This window comes from Poecilia formosa, unplaced genomic scaffold (genome assembly GCF_000485575.1).
Source record: "Poecilia formosa unplaced genomic scaffold, Poecilia_formosa-5.1.2 Scaffold99, whole genome shotgun sequence".
In the NCBI taxonomy this organism is placed as follows: domain Eukaryota; kingdom Metazoa; phylum Chordata; class Actinopteri; order Cyprinodontiformes; family Poeciliidae; genus Poecilia; species Poecilia formosa.
The window spans coordinates 2,014,556-2,029,699 of NW_006800038.1; the positions used below are offsets into that span (position 1 = coordinate 2,014,556).

Sequence of the window (15,144 nt, forward strand, 5' to 3'; positions counted from 1 at the left end):
AGGCTTATTCATGTTCATGACAGGAGTTATGACGTGTTTATGACAGTGTCATGTCAGTCTTATTCAACCCCTTCAAATAAAGTGTTACCATCTTTTTTTATTTATAAAAATAATCAAAACTGCTGCTGTTAATTAAACCAGATTGTGGTTCCAGTTAGTTTCTTTAAAAGCCTTTTTGTTGGAGCGGTTGGATGGAAACTTTATTCATTTCAGAGGAAGCTGAGGTGACAGGCTATTCTCAGCTGCAGCGGCTATTCCAGAGCGAGGCTGAGATTTATGGAGACATGGGAGCGGGAGGACTTACGCTCTGCAGGGGGGCGAGGGAGCCGGGAGCGGCCAACAGCAAAACAAAGGTCACGACCCGGTTCAGAGTCAGCCTCCTGCAGAGAGAGAGAGAGAGAGAGAGAGAGAGAGAGAGAGAGAGAGAGAGAGGAAGAGAGATAAATGTAAACTGTGATTTACATCTTGTTGCTTCTGGATTCAAACAGCTTCAAGTTGAAGCTGCGATAGCGGAGGACTTTGAAAACGTTATGACTCGACTGAAAAGAGAAGAAGTTCAGGAAGTTTAAACTCCTGGGACTGAAACCCTCCTGCTGGACTGAACTCCTGACCTCTGACCCAACCTTGACCCTGGCATACAAGAGGAGGCTACACTGAAAAAAGAGGGAAAAAAAGAAAATAATAATGCACACCAGAAGATTTTAAGGTGAAAAAAAAGTGTATCCTGATCCAGATATGTTAAATAATTTTATTGTTTTTGTTGCGATGCTGTTTTGGTTTGTTTTGTCTTCTGATACATACCTCCATGGTTTTTTTGTTTATTTTATTTTGTTGCTGCTATTCGTTCTCTTATCCGGTTATTTATTTTGTAGATCATCACCTCCATGGTTGTTCTGTATTCACTAACCGGTGAATAAAAATTTAACATTTCATTAAAAAAAGAGAGAGAACAAAGCTCCAACTTTAGTTTAATTAATTTGTTACATTTGAACAAATTCTGTTTGTAAAACTTCATTTATTTAAGTTGTTTCACTGACAACTTAATGTATTTACTTGAATAAATTTATTTTTAACAAAATATCCAAATTTTTAAAGTTGGATCACCTGGTTGTTTTCAGTGTACAAAGAAGCACCTGCATGAATTTACATGAATGTATTTCCTCCTAATTCCCAAAATTAAAACTGAACTGGAAAATAAACCTTTGGATTTGCCCTTTTTCTGCATTCACCAAATAGATTGCAATAAATTCATGCATTCATAAACACAAACCCACCAACTCCTGCAATCAGGAGCCATTTGCACCGGTTTTTACCTGCATTTGTAATTAATTGTCATCTTTTCAGGTGCAAACACTTTTCCAGAAGCAGGAAAGTTATTATAAATGGAGGGAAAACCGGAGCTGGTGAGGCATCACTACCAACTGGATCAGATCAGTCAAAAGCTGCACTTCCTCACAAATGTACAAATCTTTGTCTGAGGTCCAAGAAACAGAATTTCACAACTGCAGTGTTTCCATTAAATAAGAATTTAAATTAAAATCACATGTGAATAAACTTCATCAAACAATAAATCATTCAAAATCATGTCAGTGTGAATGTAAACACGAGATGTGTTCATAATTCAGTTATGGCGCTATTGCTCATCATCTATCAGCCAATCAGAAGAGCAGTCGGCGTCTTATTCAGGCGTTACTCTTAGTTTGATGTAAAGTTAAAAACAGTGCAGATCTCTGCGACCTTCAGTCGCTTCAGTCCATCACTTCGGTGTCAGGAGGTAAAGTTGGTCATCTAATTATCGGCTTTGCTCTGATTCTGTGTAAACACCAGACGTTAGATAAATAACTCGTTTTTGTCTGGATGTGTTTTCATCTTCCTGCATCAATCCTGACTCAAATGCACCTACTGTTGCACCAACACTCTGAGTCACAGTTGCCATCTTTGTGGAGCTCTGAGTGTGTGTGTGCGTGTGTGTGTGTGTGTTTGCTCTACAAACGGCCTCATCTCCTCTGTTTCTCCAGGACGGAGCTGCGAGGCAGCAGATTCTCTGTCTGACTCATGGAGGGGCGAGTGGCGTTTCTTGGAAGCTCCTCTCTCTCTGGTGACAGCTGCAGAGCGTCAACGTTTATGGGACTCCACTGAGACGCTGCTTTGCTTTTTGTTACCGCTTATCTGGCAACCATGCCGGAACTGATTGCATTTAAAGGGGACCCATTGTGCAAAACTCCCTTTTTGCAGGTTTTTGTTCTTCCATGTGGGTCTCACCTGCCCGGCGGGTTTTTGGGAGTAAATTAAAGATTTCTTTTTGGTGTCTGGAAAATAAGCCGTTTCAAAAGCCTCCAGAATGTAACGTCACAAATTAGCAGGCGCTGTCCTTTGGTTGCTAGGTAACAGGCATTCCGCCTGTTACCTAGCAACCAAAGATGAGCTCCAGTTCCACTAAGAAACTCAGAAAGTCTAAGATTGATCTCAGAAAGTTTTCTAGGAAATATTTGGACATTTCTTTGTTTGAAAAGTTGAAAATGTTCAACTTCTGGATAATTTCTGAGTTTCAGAAGTCAAAAATGTTCAACATTTGAAATTTCCTTTGTTATTTTTAGAAAATTTCTGAAACTGAACTCAAAATTTCAGAGTTTTTTCTTGCAAATTTTAAACTTTTGGAGCTGTGAAATTCCAACATTTTTTCAAGAAATTTTCAGAGAATTAACTGAAAATTTTCAACCTTTGGAGCTCAGAAATTCACATTTTATTTAGACTTTTTTCCTAGAAATGTTCAACTTCCTAAACTCTGAAATTTTATTGTTTTTCTAGAAACTTTCTTTTTCCAAGCAATTTTTTGTCTTTCAGAGCTCAGAAGTTTTCTTGTTCTTTGAAGAATATTTCAGAGTTTTCCGGAGGAAACATTAGAGCGACCCGGTCATCCCTACTTCTTCTGCTGTCCTCGTTCCTCTCTCCATCCCACCTCTCTGCCGTCCATCTCTCTCAGCCTCTTTTGTCTCTTTTATCTCCCCCCAGAGCCGTAAACGCCCAGCTGACGCTGAGCCTTTGGAGTTGGCTTTTGGCTCGGTCCCAGGTCAGTAAGTTGCCCCGTCCAACTAAACGATGCACATCTCCCTCACACTCGGCCGAGCAAAGCGCCGCGCTGCCGTCCCGGCCGTACATGGGGGAGGTCTTATCAGGGGAACAAAGAGGGTCACACTGACTGAAAGAGGCTAACAGAACATAAATAAGGACTTAAAAGGCCTTTTTCTTTCTCGCACACGTTTATTTGATCTTCAGTATCTCAGGGTTTTGCGTGACCTTTTGGTGACTTTTACGAGTTTTCATAAAAGAAACAATACACAAACAAAGTCTATTTTTTCTGTATGTCATCCATTAAAAACAGAAATAAAACCTATGAGAACTTGCTGGTTGTTATTGTAATAATAGACGTTACTGATTAGCTGAAGTGATGAAGGAGTCTAAATACAGAAAAATCAGATTTTTTCTCTTTTCATTCACTCGTTCTTTGGCCTGTAAATGCATCAGCAGGCAGCCTGTCCTCTGATCCTGGTTTTGTTTAAAGTTTGGTGGAAATCAGATAAAGAGGGAACATCTGCTTTGGTGCATTAATGGAGATAATCCTGTAATCCCTTCAGTCAGACCTCCACCAGCAAACCTGCACTGGATTTGTCCTTTTATGGGCAAAATCTGCTGCATTTGATTTTAAATTATAACAAAGTTTAAATAAATGCATGTCTAAGGTGAGATCAGTTTGTGTCAGGAAAAGCCTTTTGGCCTCTATGACTCTATATTAAGATAAATCCTTGATATAATATATAATGCTCTGAAATTCCTAAAATTGAACCTTTCTAAACTTTAACATCTGCAAATCTTCACGTAGTTGGTAAATGACTGATATCAAAATATGTATTAAACATATGTTAGTCTGTTTGTAGGGAATTTGTGTGTCTATAAGATCATAAAACATTTTTCTGCTTTAACTTTAAACTCCAAAACAACGTTAGCAAAAACTTTAGCGCTCCGTCTGGCAAACTGGGAGAACTGGGAGAACTGGGAGAACTGGGAGAACTGGGAGACTGAGGACGCTCCTGACTGGGAGCGTCCTCAGTCAGGACAACGCGTTCGCTTGTTGCAGATTTATATCTATTTAATATTGCAGTAATCTCTAACAGTTGCATATTTCACACTGTATTTCAATCTAGGAAGCTGTTATTTTCATTCTAGTGTCTATTCTGTAGTAACTTGCTACAGTTTGAACTGATAGAAAAATTAATGCAACATAAAAACAGCCAAACTAACATTTTAAATGTTTTTATAACCAGACTGTGAAAGCAGTATTTCTTTTCAAGTTCCAATCTGTGAAAAATACATTTAGTCTAAACCAAGAAAACCATCAAGAGGAGATCCTGGACTCAGATTAGTCCAGCGAGGAAGAGGAGGAGGTCCGGCACCCCACCTGGAGATTTAAGAGCTCTTTGTGGCAGCTTATTGTGTCTGGCAGCTTTCACACAGGAAAACAAGTACCTCAGTGATTTTCCCATGATGTCACATCGTTGTGTTTATGGTGTGGCGCTTTAATACATTATTTGGCAAAGAACCCCCCTAAACCTAAAACAGGAAAGGTTTAGTTTAAATTTAAGTTTATGTCTTTTTTCACTGCATGTGTGAATATCTGGTGAATTTAATGAAGTCGCCGTCAACCGTGATTGTTTTTAATTTAAAAAAAAGAAAGAGAAGAGCAGAAACCACATCATAATCCTAATTTCTTTTTTTATCCCGACTTTTCTTCAGAGTTTTACAACCTCAGAGCTCAAACCGCGTCCCAGAACAGCCGTAAAAACAATGGAGGCATTCCTAACGAGGGGTCCTCACTTCAGCCTCAGCACAGACAGTTCCCCACCATAACTTAATGAAATGCACATATTTAAGTGATTCATCAGTTTCTGCTCATGTTTGGGCTCCGACTGCTCGGCCGCCCCGGCTGAGGGGCCCGTTCAGGGGTCAGCAGGGGTCAGCCTGCCTCGTCTTGCTCTCATTAAGACTATAGCTGCACATTAGTGAGTAACTCCAGGGCAGAGGGAGCGAAATGTCTTTAATCAACACGAGACGCTCTGTTTGTTTTGACTGACGCCTGTTTGAAACTAAACTCTGTCTGCAAAGCAGACGAGGAAGTTAGGAAAGATTTAAAAATGTAATCTATCTATCTATCTATCTATCTATCTATCTATCTATCTATCTATCTATCTATCTATCTATCTATACTAGTTTTTAGTTTTATTTTGAGACTTTTTGTCTAATTCAGTTTTAATTAGTTTTTGGTGCGTTTGCTCGTTTTTAGTAGTTAGAATTAGTTAAATGTTGCTTAGTTTTAGTTTAGTTTGCATTAGTTATGGTAGTAGTTTTAGTTCTTTCATACTTTGCTTAAGTTTTAGTGTTAAGTATTGTGATTTTGTTTACATCACTTCCTGTTCTGCTTCCATTCAAACAGACTTTCTTATAAATATTACTGGGACATTTTTCTTTCATATCTCCAAATGCCTTAAATGTCACCGATGTTATGACTGTTATATCTCAAAGCTCTTAGTAGAGGATGATAAAAATGTCCTCAAACTTATTCCTTTAACTGAAGAATATGATTTAAATCTAAGCCATGGCTTTTTATTTATGCCTTATATTTTAGCTCCTTTTGCATTCTTGCACACACTTGAACCTGTCCTGTATTATTTACCTTTTTGTTTGTAAATGAACAAAATGTCTCTGAAAGTGTTTATTTTATAAGTAAATGATAAAAATGCATTTGAACCTCGTCAGAGTTCACTTCAACCAGACCGAGGCCGAGTTCGCTTTATTGGTTCACACCTCCGTAAACAAACCGGACTTTCCAGACAAACGGACTGGAGTTCTGTTTAGCGGACTAAACAGAACATATCTCCAGTCTATTTGGAGATCTGAAGGTCCGGTTCGTTTGGAGACGTGTGAACGCCTAATCGGACCGTTACAGTGAACTCTGGTCCGAATACAAATCCTCTGCCTCTTGAAATGAACTCTGGTTTGGTTTGAATGCATATGTAAACGCCAAGCAGACCGGAAACCGCTCCATTACCAGGAAGTGGACTATAATGCAGGGCATTCTGGGTAAATACAACCCAAACCAACATGCTAGCCTCGCCAAGATAAAAGAGAAATCCTCCCTCTAAAATCTGATGCCACTTCATTTTTATTTACATTTCATGAAGAAGTAAGCTGCTCTCAGTGTCTTTGTATTGTTTCCATCTGTAGCTCTTGGTACAGCGCCCCCACAGGCGAGGAGGGGAACAAGTTGCTCTAATGGTTTGGTTTGTTGGTAAATTGAACTTTTGTCCCCAATCAAGTGGAATCTATCAGGTATGAAAACACATTTAGAGATATTTACTCTCTCAGTCAGACGTGTGCTTCATGCTTCTAAAAGCCCAATAAAGTAGTCGTGATTCAGCCGGTGATATTAGTCCGGGTTTAATTGAATAATCTGTGCCGTCTTTCCCCAAACCGCGCCACCTGCAGGTGCTGCTCCTGCTCCTGCAGCGCCACAATGCAGAGGAGAGCTAAATTTCCTCTGTGAACTCAAACACCCTGAGCGACAGGTAGGTTCACATTCACACCCTGCACAAACAAACTGCAATCACTTCTCTGCGAACGCGCACCCATGTGCCCTTTGACCCCAGAGAAGGTGGAAGACACCTTGACTGGAGTGTTTCTACATGTTGACCCAAAGAAGCAGGGCCTGGCTTTGACCTGCAACCCCTCAGAGGTCTGTCCGTGTTCGGGATTCGTCCTGCGGGTGACGCGCTGCTGAACGGGAGCAGATGTTGGGTCTGAGGTCGGCGCTGAACTCTGACCCTGCGTTTGTGTTGACGAGGCGCCGTGGCCTCGCTCGGCTCCTGCTAACAAAACAAAACAAGCCCTCAGAGGAGACGCTTTGTGCCTCCGCAGCTGCTTTACTGACAAACAGCAGAGAGACGACTTTTAAACGACTAAAAACCTGTTTCACATCAGTTAAACTGAAGAAATGAAAGATTTTCTGTGATTAAAATCAGAAAAATGGGTCATGCACTTGTAACTTGATGTAAAAACACAAAATCGTACTCAGTATTTTGGCGTAGTTTCTCCTACAAATATTTTAGTTTATTTGAAATAACACAAAACTAACTTACAAGTAACTTTTCAGCAAAAATGTAGCAGTTTGTTTTAAGTAAATAATTTCTGAATATTGATTAAAAAGTACATAATATAAGTGAAATAACCTGCCTTCAATATTAAGGAATTATTAACTTAAAACTGATAGTCTGGTTGACATTTGTGACATTTTCAGCTGCTGTGGTTCACAGCACTGAGTCAAACAAGTCAACCTGTTCCCCTCCTCACCTGTGGGGGCGCTGCACCAAGAACCACTGAAGAAAACCACATGAAAACCTCTGAGCACAACTTCCTTCTTCTCCAAATAAAATAAAAAATGAGGTGGCGTCAGATTTTAATGGCCTACGATTTCTCTTTTGTCTTTGACAAAACATGACAAGACATTTCTTCTGCTAGCGCTAGGCTAACACATTTGTTTTTGTTGTATTTACCCAGAATTCCCTACGCTGCAGTATGCTTCTTGCTTTTGGAGCGGTCTCCGGTCTGCTTGGTGTTCACACATGCATTCAAACATAGTTCACTTCAACCGAACCCAGGCCGAGGTGTGCAGGACCAGAGTTACCTTGTTTGGTTTGATTAAAGCGGATTCAACAAGGCCAGTGTGAAAACTCCCTAAATAAACATCTACACCACAGTTTTCAGATTTGTCTTTGTAGAAAATACGACTTCACATTCATGCTGTACTTTAAAATCACATTAACTGACATTCTTCTGAAAATAATCAGATACTGAAGTGAAGTTCAGTTAAAGTCTAGAGAAAAACTTTAAAGGACCTCCAGAAAGGAACTTTAGATTGAGATGCTTTAAGAAAATGTCAGTTTGGAATAAAAAATTTGAAGGAAACAAATGTAGATTCCCTGTTGGCAAAATGTCGAGATCAAACTCTGATTCGTTCTCCTTTTACGTTCCTTCGCTTTGGCTAATTTGCTCCTTTCATGACAGAGAGACTCGTACACCATCATACCTCAGGGATTATGAGATTATCTTCTCACAGCCTCTGACTGAATCAGAGCTTCCAAGGTCATCTGCAATCACGCTCTGCAACATGAGGCACAGCGACTGATACAAATACGTGATACCGAAGTGAAAAAAAACTCAAAAAGAAATGTCACAAACTACCAGGCTGGATTTGTAAAATCAGCGACTTGTTAGAGCTGTAAAGTTTTATCTGAGTGAACCTTGAAACGGGAGTTTTATTAGTGTAATCACTCACTCATATTATTTTCTAGTTAGAGCTGAGTTAGCAGGAACCTGGAACCATCTGAACACTTTAACGTTTCGCTGTCAGGTCGGACCTTCAGGATCGGCAGTCCCTGCCTGAACCTTCAGAATCATTGATTAGTTAATTAACTTTCCGTTTATCCTTTATGGACTCTGTTTCCTGACAATAAAGCTGCAGCTGCAACGTTTTAAATTGGGAGCAGAAAGTCGCTGCATGTTTGTCATTTTTTAAGGAACACAAACTGACTCTTTGTTGCATTTTTTCGCTAAACTGGAGAACAAAAATTATTCCCCTTTGATTCAAAGATGGAAAAAAACATTTTTATTCAAGGACGGAATTGATACTTTTTACAGCCCAGACAGATAAAAATATAAGTTACTCAAATACGTTTAATAACTGCAAGTGGAAACGAGTTTGCAGGAGAAGTGAACCAATAAGAAGAGAGATTAAAGGTCTCTTAACTCCAAGCTAATCTGATTAGTTTAAACCTCAAGCTAACCAAAGCTGCATGCGACAACAAGAATGTGGAAACCTGATCCAAAGGCCCAGCTCAGGTTTAAACCAGGAAGCCAAATGTAAATATAATAAACAAGTCCAGAGATTAGACAATTAAGTGTTTCTGGTCTGTCTGATGATACATGAAAGCATCAGGAGTTTCTCTGGGCATGAACAGAAACCCTTCTTTTTCTTTCAGAATTGGAAAATTAGATTAAAATCAATGTGACGTTCCGGCCATTATACGTAGAAACAAAGAAAGGAGAAGTACATTTCTGTCAAAAATACTCAAACATTTTTAGATTATCTGAGCAAATTTTCTGGAAAAATCATGAAAATTTCTGAGCTCCAGAATTTGTATGATAAAACTGAGAAGTTTTTGACTTTTTGAAATTTTATTGGTTTCAAAAGTGGATTTTTTTTATTTATTTATTTTTACTTTTGAAACTGATAAATTTCCAAGTTTTTTCTTGGCAATTTTTGACTTTTCAAACTCAGAAAATATTAATTTTTAGTATATTTCTGAAATTCAACTAAACAGTATAAGTGTTTTCTAGAAATGTTTGGATTTTTCAAGTTAAGAATTTTTTGAGTTTTTTTCTAGAAAACCAAAGAACCATTGAAAAAAACGACACAAAAACGTCTGAAGACACGAAGCACAACTTCCTTCTTCACAAACGGCATCAGATTTGAGCGGTTTTAAGATTTCTCTTTTGCCTTTAGCTAAAAACCACAAGCTATTTTTCCTTCTAGCATGTTAGATTAGGTTGTATTTACCCAGAATGCCCGGTGCTTTTGTCCACTTCCTGGTCACTGCATCCGAACAGACTGAGGTTTGTAGGTGGACCAGAGTTTGACCTCTTCAACCAAGCCGGACGTTTTAGACAAACCGACTGGATTACATTTGACTAAACTGACCTGGTCAGTATTACTTCTCCAACACTTCTGAGGAGTAAATGATGTTTTATTTATAGTAAAAATCAGAGTTTATGAAGTTCGTGGTTCACTTTGTGCTTCCTTTGGCTAAATCTCTGGTGGTATTATGTCTACCCTCCAGCTGGCGTCCATTACAGAGCATGGCTGCAGAATAATGAACTTCCTCACTGCAACTCTGTAAAACTTTAAATTGTTTTCATCCAAAACAGGAGCTGGATTAAACCTTTCGCTGCTCTGAACCACGTTATCTTGCTAACAACAAATTTCTCTCGTGTTGATACCTGGTGCATCCAAATTCCTCCCTGGAGGAATGACATCACTGTGTGTAAGAACCAATCAGAGCGCTCGTTTTGGAGCCATATGCTCAGTCTTCCAAAGGTAAGCAGATTAAATGTGTTCATGAATCTGACGGCTGGATCTCACACACATTCCTCCTGAGAGTCATCAGAAGAGAAGCGCCAGGGGCCAAACATCTCCAGAGTCAGGAGTCACATCTCACTCCAAACCAACTGAAAACATTTCACCCTCCGCTGTAAAAGAGTTTCAGAAACAGGTTTTAATGTAAAGGTTCAGGGGGGAGAAGCCCGGGTTTCTCTGCAGCCTGCAGCGGCAACAGATCAGATAAAATATGAGCCGAGTATTTATAGCTGGTGACAGAGGAGATAACAGCAGAGCAACGTGTGGCAACGTTCCCGATACGGAAGCAGGATTACCTCAAAACTACGACAGCATACCAGGGCCACTTTAAACACATGAAAAATTGAGTAAATTTCCACCAAAAATCTCTGACATTCTGAGAAAAAAACATGGAAATTTCTGAGTGTGAAAAGTCTGAAATTTTCCAGAAAAATTCAGAAGTATTGAGATCAATCCCAGACATTTTCTAGAAAAAACATGGAAGTGTCTTAAGTTAAGATGTTGAAAAAAAATCTAGAAAAAGACAACAAAAAATTTGATCAATCTTTAAAAAAAAACTCAGTTTGAAGAGCAAAAAAAATCTACAAAGAAAATTCAGAAATGTTGAAATTAATCATAGAAATTTTCTAGAAAAAATTAGGAAATTTTTGATTATCAAAAGTCAAAAATAAAAAAATAAATAAAAAAATTTCAGAAAATTTTTGATTATTCCAAGATATTTCATTAAAAAAATTGAAAATTTCTGACTTTCAAAAGTGAAAAAGTGAAACATTTTTTACTTTTTCAGATTTTTTCCAGGTAAATCTGAGTCTTTGTTATGAAATTAAATATTAAAGTCATAATTCTGAGATTAAAGTTACAATTCATTGTTTCTTTTTCCAAAATGCTGTGTATGAAACATGGTAGTAGCAGCATCATGCTGTGGTATATGAGCTTTTTGTGACAGAACAGAAAAAACGATTAAATAAGAACTTTAGTGAATATGAATCAATAAAATCTCTGCAGAAAATGAAGCAAGCTAAGGAACAAACTGTCTGGAATCTGTCGCCTCCCTCTTCAACCAATCTTCAAGCCTTTGCAAGAAAAAAAGTAACTCAAGGTAAATATTTAAAGTCGCTGCAGTCGGAGGAATGTGTCACTTCCCAAAGCTGGACCCCAACAGAGACAATAAAACTTCAACATATTTTTACTCAACAACAGTAAAAAAGTGTTTGGTAAAAAGTTTACTAAAGTACTGAGTAACTGATCAAATTATCAATCATTTAAAATTCCATAAACAAAAAGACCAAAATATAAAGTTAAGTGGACATTTTTGTATTAAAGACTAAAATGACAATAAGTAACATAAAATAACAAAATCAGGCAAAATATTTTTTTTTCCAAATCAGTTTCCTTCAAAGTAAAACTTTTGAAACTTTAATAAAAACTGCAGGTGTGTGTCTGTCTGCTGGATGTTTGTTTTCATTCAGTGGGTAGAAAATCCACGAATTTTACTAAAGTAAGAGTAGAAATACTTCATAACATAATCAGCGTAGTAAAAATATTCCTAAAAGTCCTTTTACTAAAGTAACTGAGTAAATGTAACTGGTTTCTACCCAGCTCTGCCAGTTTGTCTCACCTGGTCTGCCCTGGGGTCATGCTGGATCCGTTTGGGTTAAAATGGACGGGTTCGGCTCTGATGGAGCATCATGATGTGAAACGACGCGGCTGTGACGCGCGGCGCGGCCCCGCTGCAGGGTGTCCAGACCCAAACACAGAGCCCATGTCCGCTCTGCTGGCTGTGCGCGTCCTGCTGCGGTCCGGTCCGCCTTTAGAAACACGCGGTAGGGAATAATTTCTATTATTTCTACTGATTCTCCTTCAGCTGGAGGGAAGATCCATCCAAGCAGCTGCGCTCTCGGCTCCCAAAGCGCCTCACATCCCTTCGGTCCTTCTGGGGAAAGCTGAGCGTGGAAAACATGAACGCATCTTCCTGAGGACAGTCCTGCTGCAAGAAGTGACTTGTTAAGTTTACCAGCTGTGAGTCATGAGAAAATCAGTCCGATTGAGAAATAAACTTTTACATTAAACAGTTTCCAAGTCAAATCAGCAGCAGGTTGCGGCTGATCTGTCCGCTCAAAGTGCGCAAAGGAGAGCAGCGGTGCGCAGCGCGGAGCGTCCTGCGAGCTGTGGAGCGCAGAGCTCTGAGTCGGTGACTCTTCCTCCACCTGAGCGCCGCATTCCTGCGGGGAACACGCCTCTCTGCGCCAATCAGAGCGCAGCAGCTGCGCACAACTCAGAGAAGCGTCTCCACTGCGCAGCTGTGCGGCGCTGGACCTGCTGCTAAAAGGCAGATTTATCAGATTTTTACAAATTTTCATCTCATCAGAATGTGATGAACATGTTTTTAAGAAGGCGTATTTGGGCAATTGTAAATGGTAAAAAAAGGAGTAAATTTCTGCCATAAAATAAAAAAAATATTGAGAATAATATCAGAAATGTTCTAAAATTAAATAAATAAACTAAAATACAAGTTGGTGTTTTCTGATTTCTCAGAAAAGTTCTAGAAAAATTTTGAGTTTCACAATTCGAAAATGTGGAAGAAAAGAAATAGAACATTTAAGCTAACTTCAAAAATTTTCTAGAAAAGACGTGGACATTTCAAAAGTCAAACATTTGCCAGAAAATACAGAAATTTTCTAGAAAATTCTGAAATTTCTGAGTTTCAAAAGTTGGGCATTTGTCCAGAAAAAAAAAGTGAACTTTTGAGATTAAGCTTACAAATTTCCTAGTAAAATGTAGGAAATTTCTGAATTTTAAAAGTTGAAAATCTGCGAGAAAAAAGCTGAAATTTTGACCTCAGAAATTTTCTAGATGCATCTTGGAAATTTCTTTTTTGACTTCTTGAAACTCAGAAAAAATTTTCTAAACTCAAAAAGTTTTGAAAACGTTTCTATAAGGTTTTTGTAGAAAATTTCTCAAAACAGGAGATATGTAAAGTGGACGCTATTAGAATATATTTTACATTTAGTAATAATTAAAAAGTCAAGAAATTCCATCAGAGTCTGATTTGCATTGAAAAAAGGTAAACAGTTGATTAGATAAATTAACAAGGATCTCCAGTAGCAGTCAGTCTTACAGTGAATCTGAATAGACCTCTGACTGAAGACTATATGACGTACAGAGCCGGCCCAAAGCATAAGCAAACTAACCCACTGGGTAACACTTTATTTGAAGGGGGTTGAATAAGACTGACATGACACTGTAATAAACATGACATAACACCTGTCATGAACATCAATAAGCCTTCATGAATATTTATGACTGTTGTCATAAAGTGTCATTCGGTAAATTATGACACTTTTAATACAAAGTTGACATTATTCAAAATGTCTTTGTTATGACAACTTGACATTAACCAAGAAATCATTACTGATATAAATTTGTTATAAAAGTTTTACTGATTGCACTTTAAAAATTAGGTAACTTTATGCTATTAAAGGTAAAGTTTAAACAGTAATGATTTCTTGGTTAATGTCAAGTTGTCATAACAAAGACATTTTGAATAATGTCAACTTTGTATTAAAAGTGTCATAATTTACCGAATGACGCTTTATGACAACAGTCATAAATATTCATGAAGGCTTATTCATGTTCATGACAGGTGTTATGACATGTTTATGACAGTGTCATGTCAGTCTTATTCACCCCCCTTCAAATAAAGTGTTACCACCCACTGCTTAGTGGTGCCAAACTCTCAGGGGGTTCACATAAAAGTTTATTTTTTTCAGGCTTAATGGCTCTAGTGGCCTTTATTTGACAGGAAAGAGGGTAATGAGAGAAGGGGAAGACATGTGGCAAAGGTCGCCAGGCCGAGAACCGAACCTGCGACAGCCATGTCAAGGACTAAGCCCTCCATATGGGGGTTGTGCTGAATCCCTGCGCCACCTCAGCACCGCAAAAAGTTTTAATTTTATCTCAGAAGATTCTTCTTCTCTTTTTTTTTTTTTAAATTGGGTGGAGAAAACCATGAGCGTCGCCTCTGTGACGGCTGATTTTCAGGAAAACAAACATCATCTGCGTGTCCAGACACCGCTCCAGGTTAATCACCTCTTCTTCTGCGTCATTCTTCTTGCCTGTGTGAAACTGAATCTGCTTTTTCTCTGTGTTTCATTTCTGACGTTTCTACTGCGGCGCTGAACGAAGCCAGCCTCTCCGGTTTCCCTCTGCGGCCGTCTGAGGGAACCCAGGAACTTTGGATAACAGTAAAAAGTGCAACGCAGTAAATGTAACTGGTTTCTACCCAGCTCTGCCAGTTTGTCTCACCTGGTCTGCCCTGGGGCCATGCTGGATCCATTTGGGTTAGAACGGACGGGTTCGGTTCTGATGGAGCACCATGAGACGAAGCAGCTGTGACGCGCGGCACGGCCCTGCTGCAGGGTGTCCAGACCCAAATTTTCTAGAAAACTTTTGGAAATTTCTGTGATTGAAAAGTTGAAAATTTGCTAGAACAAATATCAGAAATATTTGGATTTATCTCACAAATTTTCTAGAAAAGAATTTGGACATTTCAGAGTTTGAAAAGTCAAAAATGTGACGTTAATCCCAGAAGTTTCCTAGACTTTTTGGGGGGGATTTTCTGAGTTTGAAAAGTCGAAAGGTTTACTTCAGTAAGTGTAGTTAGAGGCGGATAACTTCCACCGCAGGTATCTGTTGGTGCAGACAGAAACCACCTGGCCTCTCTGCGACCTGCGGCTCCTCCTCGGTCTGCCTCGTTCCCTTCATGCGGAGCTGCAGCTGAGACACACCTCAGCCGAGTCGGGAGGTTTCAACATGCAACCTTGAGTATTGCAGACACAACAGAGGAAACTGGATCGGGTTTGTATCTCCGAATAGAACCACAGGGATGCTAAACTCAGAGG

General features: G+C 39.0%; 1 protein-coding gene across 2 annotated transcripts in view; it reads right to left on the bottom strand.

Moving 5' to 3' along the window:
* adamtsl5 (ADAMTS like 5) overlaps positions 1-14,584 on the bottom strand; it is a 34,128-nt gene extending 19,544 nt beyond the window's left edge. The window contains exons 1-2 of one of the 2 annotated variants that reach the window (XM_016674665.1): positions 14,549-14,584; positions 305-380 (exon numbers count right to left, since the gene is read on the bottom strand). In XM_016674665.1, the coding sequence (XP_016530151.1) occupies positions 305-380; positions 14,549-14,568 (96 nt within the window). In that variant the 5' untranslated portion in view covers positions 14,569-14,584. Of the gene's footprint in view, positions 1-304; positions 381-11,861; positions 12,638-14,548 lie in introns of those variants that run through there. The other variant, XM_007558849.2, reaches the window with a different exon arrangement.
* Positions 14,585-15,144: the final 560 nt, after the last annotated feature.